The 16,374-nt window shown below is 43.2% G+C and overlaps 1 protein-coding gene across 1 annotated transcript in view; it reads left to right on the top strand.

Moving 5' to 3' along the window:
- TRMT9B (tRNA methyltransferase 9B (putative)) overlaps positions 1-14,488 on the top strand; it is a 45,604-nt gene extending 31,116 nt beyond the window's left edge. Inside the window, exons 3-5 of the mRNA XM_037055283.1 lie at positions 3,454-3,608; positions 7,865-8,038; positions 11,411-14,488. Coding sequence (XP_036911178.1) covers positions 3,455-3,608; positions 7,865-8,038; positions 11,411-12,453 — 1,371 coding nt within the window. The 5' untranslated portion in view covers position 3,454 and the 3' untranslated portion in view covers positions 12,454-14,488. The remainder of the gene's footprint in view (positions 1-3,453; positions 3,609-7,864; positions 8,039-11,410) is intronic.
- The last annotated feature ends 1,886 nt before the right edge of the window (positions 14,489-16,374 follow it).

Raw genomic sequence — 16,374 nt, 5'->3', positions numbered from 1 at the left:
ACTCAGAGGCACGAAGGCTAGATATAAAACAACACAAAAACAACACACTAAATGTAAGAAGTACGCCTGATTAGAAAGGACTCCCATGGTGGTAAGTTTGGAACTCCAGCCGGCTGAAGCGGATGGGGGATGTATTGACTCTCTGAGCCGGGAAGGGTAGGGAGGGGCTCCCAGGACTGCGAGGACTAGTCCCAGGCGCTGGAAGCAGGACACTACGCTGCCATAGTTCTTTTTCCCTCTCCGTTTGCCTCTCTTCCCTGTTTGCTTCTCTTGACTTCATTTTCTTCCACCTAAAAACAGGCATTTTCCACGTGGAAGGAAGATGGTCCCTGGCGCCTGACCCTTACATCTTTCCTGGTGCTGCCAGGGGAAAGGCCAACATTTCTTTAGCTCTACACTGAGCTATCTTGAGGAAGGACTCTGATTGGCTCACCTTTCATCACCTACTGACCACTGAACCAATCAAAGACTGTGTGCAGGAATATAGGATACCATGATTGGCCAGGGCCATGTCACATGCCCACCCAGGGAGGGCAAGATACAGATTGTGAAAAGGCAGAAGGTGAACTTGATTGAACAAGTAAGGACAGTAGGTACTCCATACTACTTAGAGTTAGGTATGCCTAGACTGATCTTTGAAAATTGTAAATCCAATCCTGTTGCTCCCCAACTAACTCACCTACCAACTTAAAACCTCTTTCTATTGCACTTAAAATAAATTCCAAATTGGGTCTCCAGATTTTCAGAGCATCACTTTATGTGACTTCTCCTTTTATTCAAATTATTTTTCCTTCTCACATGACTGACCAACAAGGCATTGGCTACAAGGGCCTAGAATTTGACTACACACAGATCAGAAAGCTGACTAAACCAAACCCCGTCTCCCCAGCTTCTACTGGAACCCTGCACTTTTATTTCAGAATGAGTCTTACTAGCTTAATTACATTACTGAATTCACAAGGAATTGGCTCATATTTATATAATTTCATGGAAAACATTGAAGAAAATTTAAATCTATGGAATATCAAAAACGTTGCCTTGGATTGTCCTACCTACAAGTCATTTTCATAGTCAGCTATTTATTCTGCAGTGTATTATCCTAACTATAAAATATAATAGAAACAAAATGGATTTATGTTGTTCCCACATTTTAAAATAGCTCTTTGAAGTACATGTCTGTGGTAGAGGCCAGGCAATTTGGGAGAGGACTTAGAATAAATTCTCTGAGGGGTGTTCGTTCCGTCAGATACTACAAATTCTGAGCTTGTAGTTAGAGCCAGACAGAAGGAAATTGAATTTTTGTTGATTGCCACTTAACATTTGCAAGTACAATAAAGGAAGATGTATTTGTTCTAGGGTTCTTGAAATTGTATCAACTGATTGATTTCTTAAAGAGAAAAAAATTTAAACAGACTTAAGTCTCCTGAGATTTGATTTAGAAGAAAAGCACTCAGTGTTTTGGTTTCTCTGGTGTGTAGGCAGTTAGAGCCAGCCATATGTTTACTTTGTAAATTCTAGTTGAGGGTGCAATATAAGCTGTTTCAATTTGGGTGGAAGTTTTAACAGGCTTCACAAATGAGACTTGTGCTCTGTTAGGAGTTTGCCAGATTTTTTGCTGGGACTGTGGGCTGGTCCATGGTAATTTAACTTGCTGCTAATTTGTTTTAAGAGTAAATCCTGAAAGGCTCTTTCTTGCAGTAGAAGGAATGACGAAAATAGAGTGCAGGTTTTCCCTGTAACCCCAGTGGATGCCTGGAACTGCCGATAATACCAAACACTATGTGTACAATGGTTTTTCCTATAAGGATAGAAGTTTACATGTTTATATATGTGCATAAATATATACACATATATGTACAAGTAATGATTAATTTCTAAGTTAGGCACAATAAGGGATTAATAATAATAATAATGAAATGTAACAGCTATAACAATATATTGTAACAATAGTTATGTGAATGTGGCCTTTCTCTCTCTTAAAATATCTTCTTGCACTACGCTCACCTTCTTCTTGTGACCATGTGAGACACTACCATATACCCTCATCCTGAGATGAAGGGAGGTGGGTATGCTGGACCAAGGAGTGTTTCATGTCCTAGGCAGGATGTGGAGGGAAGGCAACAGCTTTCTTCATACTACTCAAAATGGTGCCTAATTTAAAACTTAAAAACTTGATTTCTGGAATTTTTCCATTTTAATATTTTCAGACTGTTGTTAACCACAGGTAACGTAAATCTCAGAAAGCAAAACTGTGTGTGGAGAGACTACTGTGTTAGCATTTGATGATAATTGTAGTAATGAGTGTTTTAAGCAAGAGTCAGCAATGGATCGGACGCTGAAATTGGTGAGAAACAGGACATTCCCGTAGTCTCAGGGGTGTGCATGGGATGCAACAGGAGCACCAGGGAGGGGCAGGACTGCACTCGCCCGTCTGCACCCGTCGGGCCAGATGGGTTCTCATGTGGTTGGACTGACTTTCATACTGATTTGCGAAGAGCCACAGTCTGAGCACCTAGCCACTTCCCTGGGCTCCTCCTCACTCACGGGCCATAGGAGAATAATGAAAAGAGTAAGCCTCCAAGAGCAGAGACCTCTGAGACCTGCTCTTGAACTTCTCCTGTTCCTTTCTGATGGCCCTTGTCCTGCATGGAAGATCGGGGAAGGCTTTCCAGTGATGCCTGTGCCAGGCATGAACAGAAGGTAGCGGGACAGACGCAGCATCTGTGCGGGCTCCCGGCTGCTGGGGAGCGAGTGGCACCTGAGGAGCCTCGGATGCTGGCGGTGGAGGGTGGGGAATGGCCCCTAGAGGCAAGTTGAGGCCAGATCAGAAAGAGCCTTGTATGCCCTCCTACGGTGCCTGGGCTTGATCAGACACGCTATGGAATGCCTTTGAAGAAGTTGAAGATAGGCAGCAATACAATTAGATTTGTGTTTTGCAAAAATAGTTGTGGCAAAATTGAAGAAAGGGATTGAAGGGCCAAAAAACACCTATTTACAGGCTGCTGAAGTAATTCAGGCAAGAAATAAGTACCTTTGCTAAAATAGAATCAGTACAAATATAGAAAATGGTTGGGTTCCAGGGACATTAGAAAGATAGAATCAATAGGGCCTTATGACTGATTGGAGTGGTGAGCGGTGTATTATAAAATTTTAAAATCTTTTTGGCACCAGAGCGATTTTATTCGAGTGAACCATTGGTATCCACTTCCTAAACTGAGACTTGCTCGTGCACGGGAAATCAGAATGACTAGCTCATCCCCAAACCGTTATTTTCTGAAGATTTGCAGGTAAAAAATGTGCATTTTCTAGTCTTTTGACAACTGGGGGGAGATAACAGGGAAGGTTTTTCTCTCGTTGAGTGCAAAATCAGCACAGCCTCTGGCAGCTGTAGGTTCCCCGTTTCAGGAAAACTGCGTCCTCCTTCACCACCTCGCGGTGGCCCTGTCTCCCCAGGATGGACCCTGAAGCTGCCCAGCTGGAGAAGCAGCACGTGCACGACGTGTATGAGAGCACCGCCCCCTATTTCAGCGACCTGCAGAGCAAAGCCTGGCCTCGCGTCCGCCAGTTCCTGCAGGAGCAGAAGCCCGGCAGCCTCATCGCTGACATAGGTAACGCCGGCCCTTGGCGCGCCGTGTGAAATATATTCCATCGTGCCTTTCCTGTTCAGATTCAGTGTTCATTTTTGTTCACTGAAATGGCGCCCTTGGCATGCCGGTACCCAGTTCGTTCTCTTTATAGCAGAAATTCGCACGATCAAATCTGAAAGTAGAAAATGTCCTCAGATCTGCATTTAGACAACGGTGATCTTTTTCAGAGCTTTGTCCACATCCTTCAACAAAATCGACCCGACATGGACTGAATAAATCAGGATTGAAATGACTGCTTGTGAAATTGACTGTTTTAAACTTAGAGTCATTCACGTTTGTAAATACAGGTCTGGTGGCTCACCTTGAGTGGCTTTCATGCCTTTCATAGAAGACCCAGAAATTATAGGTTTCCTATAAACTCGTATAATCTCATGGACTTTTCCCCTTAACTACTCTGTGGGTGTTTCATTATTAGAGCTTATCTTTAGGTAGATCAGGTTGTTGTAATCACTGACTTGCCTGGGAGATTTTGGCTCAGTTTGTTTCCCAACCGCGTGGTGAGCCACAGCCCAGCAGATCTAAGACCAAGGTCTAAGAGATGCTGGGACTCCCACTTGAGGCCTGCCCATGCAAAACAGCTCTAGAGCAGTTGCTTAGAGTTACGCCCGCAAGAGTCGTAAGTCTGTGGTTACAAACTCTGTCTAACTTGACATTCACTCTACATGCTGGTAAGGGAAACAGCCATGTGCCCAGGGCATTTGGCTTATCGAAGATGGTGCAAGCGCTGTGAACTTTGGAGGAGGGGAGCATTTCATGTAGAAATAAGGAGTCTGAAACTATCTCTATCAGGCCAATTTTTTAAAGTAAATCTGGTTTCAGAAAACACAGTGACTTAGAGCTCACAGTGGAGCTCTTACCACCTGTGATCTAAGGAATGTACCAGGACCTGAAAACCAGTTGGTAAGAAGAGAAGCCATTCAGCACATGGCTTTAGGACAGCAGTATGTTCACAGGCTGCTTTCTCGCACCTCACATCCAACATTCCGAGTGAAGCGCCGATGTGAGTGTAAGAAAATGAAATCCTTAAGGGGCCGACGACATCTCGATTATTTTAAAATAATAAAATTAAAAGAGTATTAGAACAGTTAAAAAGGTAAAATAAAAACAAGAAAAGAATAAAATATGCTCTCAGAGACAAAGGGCCTTTCTAGGTATGATATCCAAAAAGTAAAAAATCATAAAAGAAAATGCAGTTGATTGTCATTATTCACAGTATTTGTGTTCTATAAAGTTGCCGTGGACACTGAATCAGTGGATTCTGAGTATAGCCCCTACGAGAAATACAGGGTTAGGTCCCTGTGGGCCTCTGCTCCCATTTTAGGAAACTGGTCAATATCTAACCTTGCTTCATGTATCTGTTTAGAAACACCGTACTTACTGTATATTGTTGGTTCATTAACAGTGAACTCACAGGCAACAACTATAACTGATGCCCGAACAAAGTGTATTTACAACATGTGCAGTTCGTGAGGCCCATCTCAGTCTTCCTGCCCTTAGGAACCTTGGACTGCATTTCAGCACGATGCTGAATTTTAAACAGTGCCATCACCAACAAAAAGTACAGAAATGCACGGAACGGGTGTGGTGCAGAATACAAAATAGAAGGAACTATAAGCATGCAGACAGACGCTTTCTGTTCTCTCCCTTCAGCACCACGAAAGGTTGGCATTTAATGAGGTTTCGCAAAGGACTGGATGGTTGGGTACCGGTATTTGCTGGAGTATCAGAAACCTTCTGATTGATTTCCTGCATGTTCACGGGAGTGGGTGGCCAGGCTGGGCATTGTTCTGGATTTCCTCATTAGGATGAAGCCTCCCCTCTCTAGCTTCATGATGTGTGCACCTGGAGAATGGATAACTGCATGGCAGGAAATGGATACCTCCATCATATTCGGGATGTTCATTACTATCCTTAAAATCAGACACCATTAAAAATAAATTTGGGACAAATCACGAGTGCTGGGGTGCTGGAATTTTTTTAGGAGGTGTTGAGGTTTAAAAAGACCTCAGTTTCCTCATTATTACCAGATGCTCTCTGAACCCTTCCTTCTAGTACCATCATCTGTAAATCTGTTTTTATCACTTGGCCAAAAAGTCCATATGTTTTTTCTGTAAAATAAAAGATATCTGCCCTGGCTGGCGTAGCTCAGTGGATTGAGCATGGGCCTGCGAAGCAAAGGATCAAGGTTTGATTCCCAGTCAGGGCACATGCCTGGGTTTCAGGCCAGCTCCCAGCAGGGGACGCGTGAGAGGCAACCACACATTGATGTTTCTCTCCCTCTCTCCTTCCTTTCCCCTCTCTCTGAAAATAAAAAAATAAAATATTTTTTAAAAATTAAAAAATAATAAAAGATATCTTTTTCATCTTCACCAATAGCTTTATTGATTTGGATATTTTGATTATGTTGGCTATCTCCTGCTGCTGGCCTCTAGTGGGTAGAGGCCCAGGGGTGCTGCTAAACATCTTCCAATGCATGAGACAGCCCCACAGCAAAGAATTATTTGGCCAAAATGCCTATAGTACCAAGACACTTCACAAACCCCTTTTGACACAGTCGATCAGTCACAGCACCTTCTCTGTAGACAGCACAAATCCTTTTCTTTCATTTCACTTGCATGTTTATCTTTCTTGAAGTAATAAAGCATAATATGCTGAAAGTGTTGCTTATTTTCTTCCATCTTCAATATTAAAGTGGCTACACAAAAATTCACCAATTTTAATAGTTTTTTTAAAGATGCATGTTGATATGACAGCTGTCACAATACAGTCTAACAAAATGTTTCAAATGAAGTTGAAGACAACTAAGCACTACTAGAGCCATCATACAGGAAAGAAACCAAATGAACTTTTTGGCTAACCCAATATTAATATTTTTTGAAGTAATTTTCCCTTTCATGTCTTTAAATGTAATGCCTGAACCCATAAAAAGAAAGCAATAAATTCACAAGACTATTTTTCTTAAAATATGATCATCATTTTCCTAATAGTCAGGATTTCAATTTAAAAAACACTCTGTGGATTATGTTTTCCCTGTGATTACTTTTAAATATTAGATACTTTTTCTCATAAGCATTCCTAGGAACAGTGGCCATGAGATCTAAAATATTTCTAAAACCCTAATCATTTACATTGAAATAATAACATTGGGAATGTGATTTCTTTCGTTCGCAAGCCTTCCACTGTCTCAGCTGGCATCAGTGAACCTTAATTATGCGTTAAGTGGATCGTAATTTCAAGCAACACCTATTACAGAGGAGTCATTAAAAAGGGTGATGTATTGCAGAAGCAGCAAACTAATTACCTTTGAACACTGGTAGATATATTTTCAACATGTCAGGCATAGGAATCTATAGGTGTTTCCAGAAGGTACAAATATGGGCTCTGTTGATATCTGTAAACATCCTGGAAAGGAACTAGAAGGCGCGTCTGTGCCAGAATATATCAGGCGCTACATTGCAGAAGGCTTCGTTTCTGGATGTCGCTCACTCATATCACAGTCCTCTTCACTGTAACACCAGTGAGAGCCAGTTGATCCGAATCGTGGGGCTGTGTAAATGCTGAATTACTTGGGTCTCTGCCACTGGACAGTGAAAGTCAAAAATGGGCTCTTCAAGGAAAAAAAATAGTTCTTTCTGAGATCTGTGTACTTCGTCCCGTGAGACCATTTAAAACCTAGCACTGACAATGAATGGGACGGATGAAAAAATGTTGAAACCTTTTTTTTCATTCACAGTAAATTTAAAACTTTCAAAAAGCCTGTTTTATTTCTACCCATTTAGAAGTAGTTGGCAGTAGTCTGTTTTATGTGACCAGGAAGCAATAAGACTCTCTAGAGAGATCACACAATGATAAATGCCGTAACATAGAGATCTGTACATAATGAGATGTGTAGGTGAACGTCACTTATGTGAAGAGACAGGACACTGTCCCTGGGATACTAGGGACCTGTCATTCCTTGCCACAGATCAGCCAGTATGTGTGTTAGCAGGCTACGTCCTGTGGACATAATGTCCCTCTTCTAGATGAAAATATGTAAGAGCTGTAGAAGCAAAAAAGAGCTGTAGCTTCTTTTGCTTTTGTGTGTCCCTTCACCCCATCTTGTGTTCTGTCTTGGTTAGTTAATAGAAAGTTCTTTCTGTCCTTGTCACGAGATAGGCAAACTGACAGTGTCCCGGTCTCCATTGAGGACAGCAGGTGACACAGTTTTTCTCTTACAGGTTGTGGGACTGGAAAGTATCTTAAAGTGAACAGCCAGGTGCATGTCCTGGGCTGTGACTACTGTGGGCCATTGGTAGAGATTGCCCGGAGGAGAGGGGGTGAAGTCATGGTGTGCGACAACCTTAATCTCCCCTTTAGGGACCGGGGCTTCGATGCTATCATCTCCATAGGAGGTAAGGCTGCCGGGTCACATGCTCACTCTCCACCATGAGAATAATGTTACGTGGTTGGGGTCATTCTTACAGCCCAACACCCACTCTTTGTGGAAAGATCTGTGCAATTCCTTTCACCTCATTTTTTAAAATATTGCAGCTGAGTGAATTAGTTGACTAATCTCAGATGTACTTATGGGGGTACATGTAATTGTTTTAACTAGTTAAGCTGTCAAATTGGTATTGTATTCTTTTTGATGACTCATTCCAATTTCTTTTACTTATGAGTAAGAAAGCATTAGAACAATATTATGTATTGAAAAGAATACTTCGTTATATTGCAGTATAGCCAGATCTTCCAACCTGGAGTACACCTTTAGAAGTCATATTACCTTTTCTAGGCCATGAACATGCTCTTTGTTAGCAGAATATTGTAGCGCTAACACCACCTGGAAGGATGTGTCATCCAATCTGCCCCTTGCTGGTATGCAAGTCGCGAGGGAAGATAGCCCCACCTGGCCCCAGATTGCATTGTTTTTATAAGGCCTCTCAGCTCTCTAACTGCCAGAGATTGCTCCTGAATACGTTTCTCCTATCCTCCCAGCCAGTGTGCCCCTAAAATACACGTGCCAAAAAAAAAAACCCCAGCAAAAATCTATGCCTGAAATTTACACAGGTAAGGCTCATTTTACTTAGGATGAGTATTCCTGAAACTTAATACATTAGTCATCTTTAAATATGCTTGGGAAACTTGCTATTTAAAGGAATCTTATGCCAAATTCTTTTGCAAAGCAAAAAATCTTTTACAAAGTAGATTATTTGCCCCAATACACTTCAAAAATTAATCTATTTGAATATAACAAGCTTTATTAAAGCAAGGTGAACCTATATAAAACTGACTGACCAGATAAAAAACACAGCACGAAACTCTTTGCTCCCTCCTGCAATAGATGAGAAGCAGATTTATTCAGCATTAGACAGGGACTGTATCTCTCTATAGTATGGCCTGGGTGCCATAACCCTGGAACTAGTTAGGACTGGCAGGAGGTGGTTGCCATGGAAACCTGCTCAGTGTCAGTCCACTTCCTTGCCGTTGAAACTGTTCAGTTCATTCTGGCTGTCAGCACTAAGGAGGGATTCTTGTGGAATTAGGCAATAGCAGACAATCCTTAGAATCTTGAGTAGAAAGGAAGTTTCTGGTTCGGTCATTCCACCTACAGACCTGGAAATCGGAGAGAGGTCAGAGAAGAGGACCCCGTGCCCTTCTTCAGCTCACACTAAGTTCAGGGTCTGCGCGAGGCCACCCGCATGCAGGCTGCACTGTTGAGGGACACACTAGCCTGGTGAGGGATGTCGACCAGCTTTCCCACTTGGGGGAAATGCTCGGTGTGTCCGTGGCCCAGTCCTTCTCCACTTCCAGCTGAAGTCTCATGCCTTGTCCCAGAGGAAGTGGAGCATACAGTTGTCATATTGTGATGAAAAATGTTCCCTTAAGTGGAAACACAGCCTGGGTCTTTATGAACTGTAGCTATAAATTAATGTGATGCCTGTTGAGTTTCCCATTTAGAAGTAAGAAATTTCAGTAGACCGTCTCCTATCCATATACATTTCCTTTCCTATTTAGAATTCTGTATGTCGATTCTTTTTGCTTATCTTAACATAAAGAAATATGTTTTTGCTTTCCCATGTCTCTTAATAATAATGTGAAAGGTGAGCATCATACCTAGTCATACATTTCTTCTGTGGTACTGACCGATTACAAAACAGTCTTTCTACTTTTAGAATAGTCCAAAAATAAAAAGAATGATTCAACAGAAATTATATAAAAACTTGTACCAGTGTATTAAAATAGTGTCAACTGTTCACTTTGTGCCAGTGGTTCTCCTCTTGGGACTATGTTGTCCCCACCCTCAGGGCACACGTGTCAGTATTGGGAGACTTGTCACAACTGAGCGTGTGTGTGCGCACAGCTCTCATCAGTGGGGGGGCTCCTGCAACAAAGGATACTCTCCCCCCAAATGCCAGTAATGCTGAGGCTGAGGATCCCGGCTTTATGCTAAATTCATGGATTCTGCACATTTACAGTTCAACAGAGAAACGTATGCTCTCAGATCGACCCCATAAAGGGCATCTTCTTTGGGGGTGAAACTGAGGGGCACAGTCCAAAGCCTAGTGAACTGAAGTGGCTGGCCAGAGGTCGCCAGGTAGCCACGGATGGATGGAGGACAGCACACACCAGGGTCCTGCTCTTCGCACGCACGCCAGCCTCCTGCCTCGGGCTTCCTAGACGTCTGCCGCGTGCCAGGGTTTGAGGGCTGCTCCCAGCAACGAACCCCTGACTGAGAGCAACACAAAGTGTGCCTGTTGGGTGAGCTTCCTTTGGCAGCTTAACTTATGGAATGATCTCACTTGAGATAGTTACCATCTCTCTGTCCCAAGTATAAACTCTAGGGATCTGTTTGTCTGGAACCACTCCCAAGAGCTGGAGCGGGGGGAGGGCTACGGGAGCGGGTTCCCTCTCCCCCTCGTGACTCACACGCATGTCCTCTGGACTTCCTACCCGAGATACCGGGTGGGCCCTCGGGCAGAAAAATAAGTCGATGTTTTCTCTTAGCATAGTACTGTGAGTACACCCCCCCCCAGGTGCTACAGATGAGCACTTTCTAAGTATTTGTGATAAAACGTTACAATTAGATAAAGGCAGTCCTGCTTGACTTTGACTTTAACTTTGCAGGAATTGAAAGTAAAAATGGTGGCCTGGAAGTTGACTTTTTAAAAAATATACACAACCATTTTACGTTACATTAGCATTAATCAAAATGATAGGCAATCATTTGGACTTGAGCTTGGCTGGCTTATTTTTACCTTATAAACAGAAAAACAATCTTCGACATTTTTCTCCACTTCTCTTTGCTTTATTAATTTTATGAACACTAATCAGTGCGTTAGAGGCACCAACCATTCATTGAAGCAATGGATTACTTCACAGAATTCTAGTGGGAACATTTACCTAACCTAGTGCTTCCTTGCAAATTTTTATTAATTCACTTTGTCATCCTCTGGTTAACACAATTCATAGGATTGTGGAACCGGAAGAGATTTTACACATTGTTTATTCTAGGTGTCATATGAAGAGACTTAAAATCCATAGAAGTTAAACAGTTTCCCAAGATCCATTGTCTACTAATTACAAGAGTCAAACCAAAAGATCATGTCTCTCCTGAAGCCAGGCCTGTGCTGTTTTTTATTTTTACCATGTGCTGTGTCCCATAGGAAAGATTCTGCTACATGTCAGAATCACATCCCCATTATACGGACCATACTAGTACCTAAATGCGTGCGTAGGTTTATGTGCACGTATACACATTGAGATCTCATTTCTTCTTTTGTCAGTCATACATCACTTTTCTACAAAACAGAGAAGAATCAGAGCAATAAAAGAAATGGCTCGAGTCTTAGCGCCTGGAGGCCAGCTGATGATTTACGTTTGGGCCATGGAGCAAAAGAACCGGCACTTCGAGAAGCAAGACGTGCTGGTCCCGTGGAACAGGGCCTTGTGCTCCCGGCTGCTCTCCGACCCCAGCCAGCCTGGGAGAAAGAAGCAGTGCGGACACCCGGAACGAGGCGCCCCCTGCCACCCTCCCTGCGCCCTGTGCAGCTGTTCCGTTTGTTTTAAGGAGCGAGGCGACTCCAAACGGTCCCGCAGTGTCGACTATGAGCCTGCTGCGGCTGGAACCTGCTGGGCAAATATTTCTAAGGAAGGCGGGGAAGGAAACGGATTTTATAACACATTAGGAAAACCTTTCCGTTCCTGGTTTTGCTCCAGATCTTTGGACGAGGCCACCCTGAGGAAGCAAATTGAAAGAGTGAGACCCTTGAAAAGCACAGAAGGTCCGGCCGCTGGCGCTGTGTCAGCCCAGCCTTCCAGGCAGGCTGGTCTAGACACGGATCGCCAGGAGCCCTTAGCAACAAGAGAGCACAGCTTAGACGAGGACGTGTTTCTGGAAACTTCTCAAAAGCATTTGGAGTGGCTGAGAGCACCAGCCACAATGAGACACCTAAATGGAGACCATCCAGGGGAAACTGGGAGAAATGGCCGTGGGAATTTTCTGGGTGGCACTGATAATAATGATAATAATGAGAAGTGTGTGGCCACAGGTGACTCGGGAGAAGGGAACCCGTCTGCTGGTAAAATATTGACAAGGATTTCTGCAGCTGGGTCCACAGATTCCATCCCGGGTGACACGATTTCTGTCGAAGGAGGACAGCCAGACGTTCGGGACTCCAGAGCCTTCATGCGCTACTACCACGTGTTTCGAGAAGGGGAGCTCTGCGGCCTGCTGCGGGAAAGTGTGCCCGAGCTCCACGTCCTGAGCTGCGGGAACGATCATGGCAACTGGTGCATCGTCGCGGAGAAAAAGCAGAGCTGCGGCTGACGGGGCCATGCGGACACCTCCGTGGAGGAACCGGTTCTTTTCGCCAGGTCTGGAGTGGTTACCTGAATTTGCTTCCAGTTTTCTTTATTTCCTTTTTTTTAACCCATTTATGTTTTTTTTCTGTAGAGACTATGAATTGGCCATCTTATTAATCTTTGGGTAAACATGCAACCAGGCATCTGAAGCTTTTTACCAAGGGTATTTGTGGTTACAGGTTGATAGATCTGAAGAAGCAATACACAGTGAACCTCAACACGGTTTGGGTTTTTTTTTTCCACTGAAAGATGAAATTATTACAAGATGACATGTATATTTTTTTAGTATTATAAATTGATTTTAAAAGATTCTGTTTTTAAGTGTACCTTCTGAAAACAACATTTTGTAAAGTTGGGAGGTAATTTCTGCTTCTCAGATTATAATTTAGATCTATTTGCCAGCCAACAGGTAAACCTCTTCCATTGAACAGATGGAAATTGAACCTTGTGATCAATTATTTTGTTGCCAAGGCCTTGCCTCAAAGTCTTCAGAAAGGTGAGAAACAGCAGAGAGAGACAGGAAGCGTTAGGGGACTTTTTGAAATGATAATCAAACTTGCCTCAAGATAAGTAAACAATGAGGTTATCAACCTCAGAAGTGTTTTTAAGGCACTTTTAAGCATGTAGAGAGTGGTCTCTATGGGTATTTGAACTTGGTACTCTCCTGACCTTATTAGAGGCAAGAATGTCCAGTTCTGATAAGACCAAGATTAACTAATGAGGAGCTTCCATTTAGAATGATGATTTTCTTACAGCCTGAAGGGAAGTGTAGGAAATGGGAATCTGGCGAAAGCTCTGTTTGGACTCCATGTAAATAGACTGCTAAGGGGTAAGACAGTTGGCCTTGGTGGAAGGTCAGTTGTTGAACTTCTAAAATTAACACCCAAGCATTTACCCTTTGGAAAGTAACCACATTTTGTCGGTATTATTAGAGACGTAGGCAGAATCCTGCCCTATTAACTGCAGGTTGAATTCCTGCCACTTTACGGACAAATAGATCGGCGTTGCATGGTCACTGCCTCTGTTTAGATTGATCCATGGGTCTGTTTAAATCTCTGTCACTGATCCTGGAACACAGATATAATTAGGGCGGGACCAGAGGTCTGAGAAGCGGAATACATTGACCCAGGAAGACCGCCTCAGATTATCTTTGAGGGGGAGAGAACCGATATTGGATAGAAGCCTTTCCACTTTATAGACCATCGTAATCCTGGATGAAAATCCAATTCTTGTTCTATTTTCCACTAAAATGAACTGAAATAGTAAAAGACTTCACTTGGTTTTGGTTTCTTCTTTCCTTCAACGATTGATTATGCTCTAACTTAAATAATAATGGCACTTTCAGAGAAACTTAAAGAATTGGTTTTAATGCTTAGTTGAAAATGAACAATATTTCTAACTCTCCTTTGGATCTAAAGTCAGCCTGCATCACCCCCTCTTTGGCTGCTGAGGTGGTCTGGTGGGAATGTGGTCTGGTGGACATGACTTGTATTGTTCGGTGCATAGTTCACATGAGAGGGACAGTGGAAACAGGCATAGAAGTGGGGTGTCAATGAAAAATTAATTTAGTGTCTTCCATTTCTTAAATTAGGACATTAAACCACAGGTATAAGTGGTTTCATTGGTGGAAGGAAAAGGATTCCCAGAGAAGCTCTTACAGTTAGGGCTTGACAGCCTTTTTGTTATGAGTGGATTTTTTCTGAAGTTAGATGTGTCTTGCAACCCAACCCTGCTGCTAGAAACCTGCTGGGGGTCTTTCTGGGGCAGTTTACCACCTCCGTAGCACTCAGGTGCCTAGGCTGCTCCAAAAAGGCCTTGAGCCAGTAGCCTGGATGAGCTACACACGTCCACACACCCCGCTTTGTGTAAAATATCCTGTAGCATTGCTCTTGAGGGAGACGTTGCCACGTAATCTGGACAGGGCTGTAACTTAAAAACCATGCATAATAGCTCTCACTTTTCTCTGTGTTTTAAAGTTTATTTTATTGGTTGTGTTACTACGGTTGTCCCAATTTTTTTCTCCTATTTTTTTTTCTCTTATTTCTCCTTCCGCCTGCGTCCCCCCACCCTCCAGCATCCCCCACGCCCCTTAGTTCATGTCCATGGGTCGTACATATACATTCTTTGGCTTCTCTGTTTCCTATACTATTCTTAACCTGCCCAGCTATGCTACTTATTCCCTGTATCTTTCCCCCCATTCTTCCCCTCCCCGCTGATAACCCTCCATGTGATCTCCATTTTGCTTCTTATAGATTTTGCTGCTCTATCTAAAGTAATTAGAAAACTTGGGCTCCATTAGTAAAACTTGGGCCCCCCAAACAGTGTCTTTCCTGTCCCTTCTCTTATACTTGCTGTCCCTTAAGAGTCCCACGATGTGAAGTAGAGGGGGATTATGGGAACGTTTTTAAAAACCTCTGCTGGCTCACTGATGTCTCACTGGCTTACCTGAGAATTCCACATAAGCAGTCAAATGACTTGGGAAAAGCGCATTAACATGGACGAAGGATGCAATCAAAGTAATGCTATGGTGGGAACCATGCAAGAGGCCTATTTACATTATTTTAAAATTATCACAGTAGTGATGAAATGACACCAGCATGTCGTAGCAACTAGTAAACCATCTATCAGATGTCTTGGAGCATCATTTGGGTCCTCCTTTCTCATCACTCATCCTTCAGCAGGACAGTGTGTAACTCGTGTCTCCAGTTTGCCTTCCTGTGTCCTTCCAAATTCTGAATGTCCGGAATTCCTCTGCATTTTACCCGAGCGTCAGTGAAATGGGAAAAAAACTAGAGGTAATCCAGGGAGAAAATGAGCCAACTCTAAATCAGCTGGAAACCTCAGTGTACTGGTACATTAATGGCCACAAAAAGCATAAGCATTGAGGGGTTTTAAAATACATAAACAAATGGGTTTGAAGGAGGGCAGAGGGTCTAATTCAGTAGTTGTTGAACTTTGCAGGGAAGCCTACAAGTGAAGTATGAGGCCCCAGCTGGTGTGGCTCAGTGGACTGAGCACTGGCCTGCGAACAAAAAGGTCGTGAGTTTGATTCCCGGTCAGGGCACTTGCCTGAGTGGTGGGGCAAGTCCCCAGTTGGGGGTGTGTGGGAGAAGCAACAGATCCACGTTTCTCCCCCTGTCTTTCCCCTCTCACTAAAAAATAAACAAAACCTTTAAAAGGAAAAATGTGTGCTCGAGCTGCAAGCACCCCCTTTTTAGGAGACAGGGGGGATGGGATGGAATCATTGGCCAAGCAGCCACAGTCTAGGAAGTGCTAATTAGGGCAGCCTGGAGCTTTTCTCTCCTAATGCGGAGAAAATTTGAACTGTATTGGCAACAGCTGCTACCTTTCCCCAAATACCTAACACTTGTTTTACCTGTAGTCCTCACCGCAGCCCTCTGAGATAAGCATACTTACTGTTCCCATTTTGCAGATGAGAAAAACTGAGGCAGAAAGAATTGAAATCTCCCAATGTCACAATCACATCCGGAGCCCATATCACATGTGTAGGAAGGGACAGGGCTCAGATTCAAGCCCAGGCAGTCTGACTCCCAGGCACACTCTCAGCCACAACACCAAGTACCTCAGTCATAAGACCAGACAAATTATAACAGTCTATTGAGGTGTGGTTATCCCCTTTACAAATGAGCTTTAGCGAGATTAAGCAGTGATTACACAGCTAGACAATAATAGTTGTCCGTGACATATTTCCCCATCTTTTGTGTTAATTTTTTCATTTGCAAGTCTGTTTCAGTTTGACTTCAATGAAAAAAAATAGTCTTGGTCGCAAGATGTTGTGTGATCACTGTTCTCCAACTCTTCAATCCTTTAAAAATCCTATTACTGTGCTCCCATTTTCTAGGTGAGAAATTGGAGGGCTATTTGG

The sequence above is a fragment of the Sturnira hondurensis genome, unplaced genomic scaffold, assembly GCF_014824575.4.
Source record: "Sturnira hondurensis isolate 20B ecotype Veracruz unplaced genomic scaffold, ASM1482457v3 Scaffold0008640, whole genome shotgun sequence".
NCBI lineage: Eukaryota > Metazoa > Chordata > Mammalia > Chiroptera > Phyllostomidae > Sturnira > Sturnira hondurensis.
Note: the sequence above shows the minus strand (reverse complement) of the source record. Positions and strands in the feature narration are given on the sequence as shown.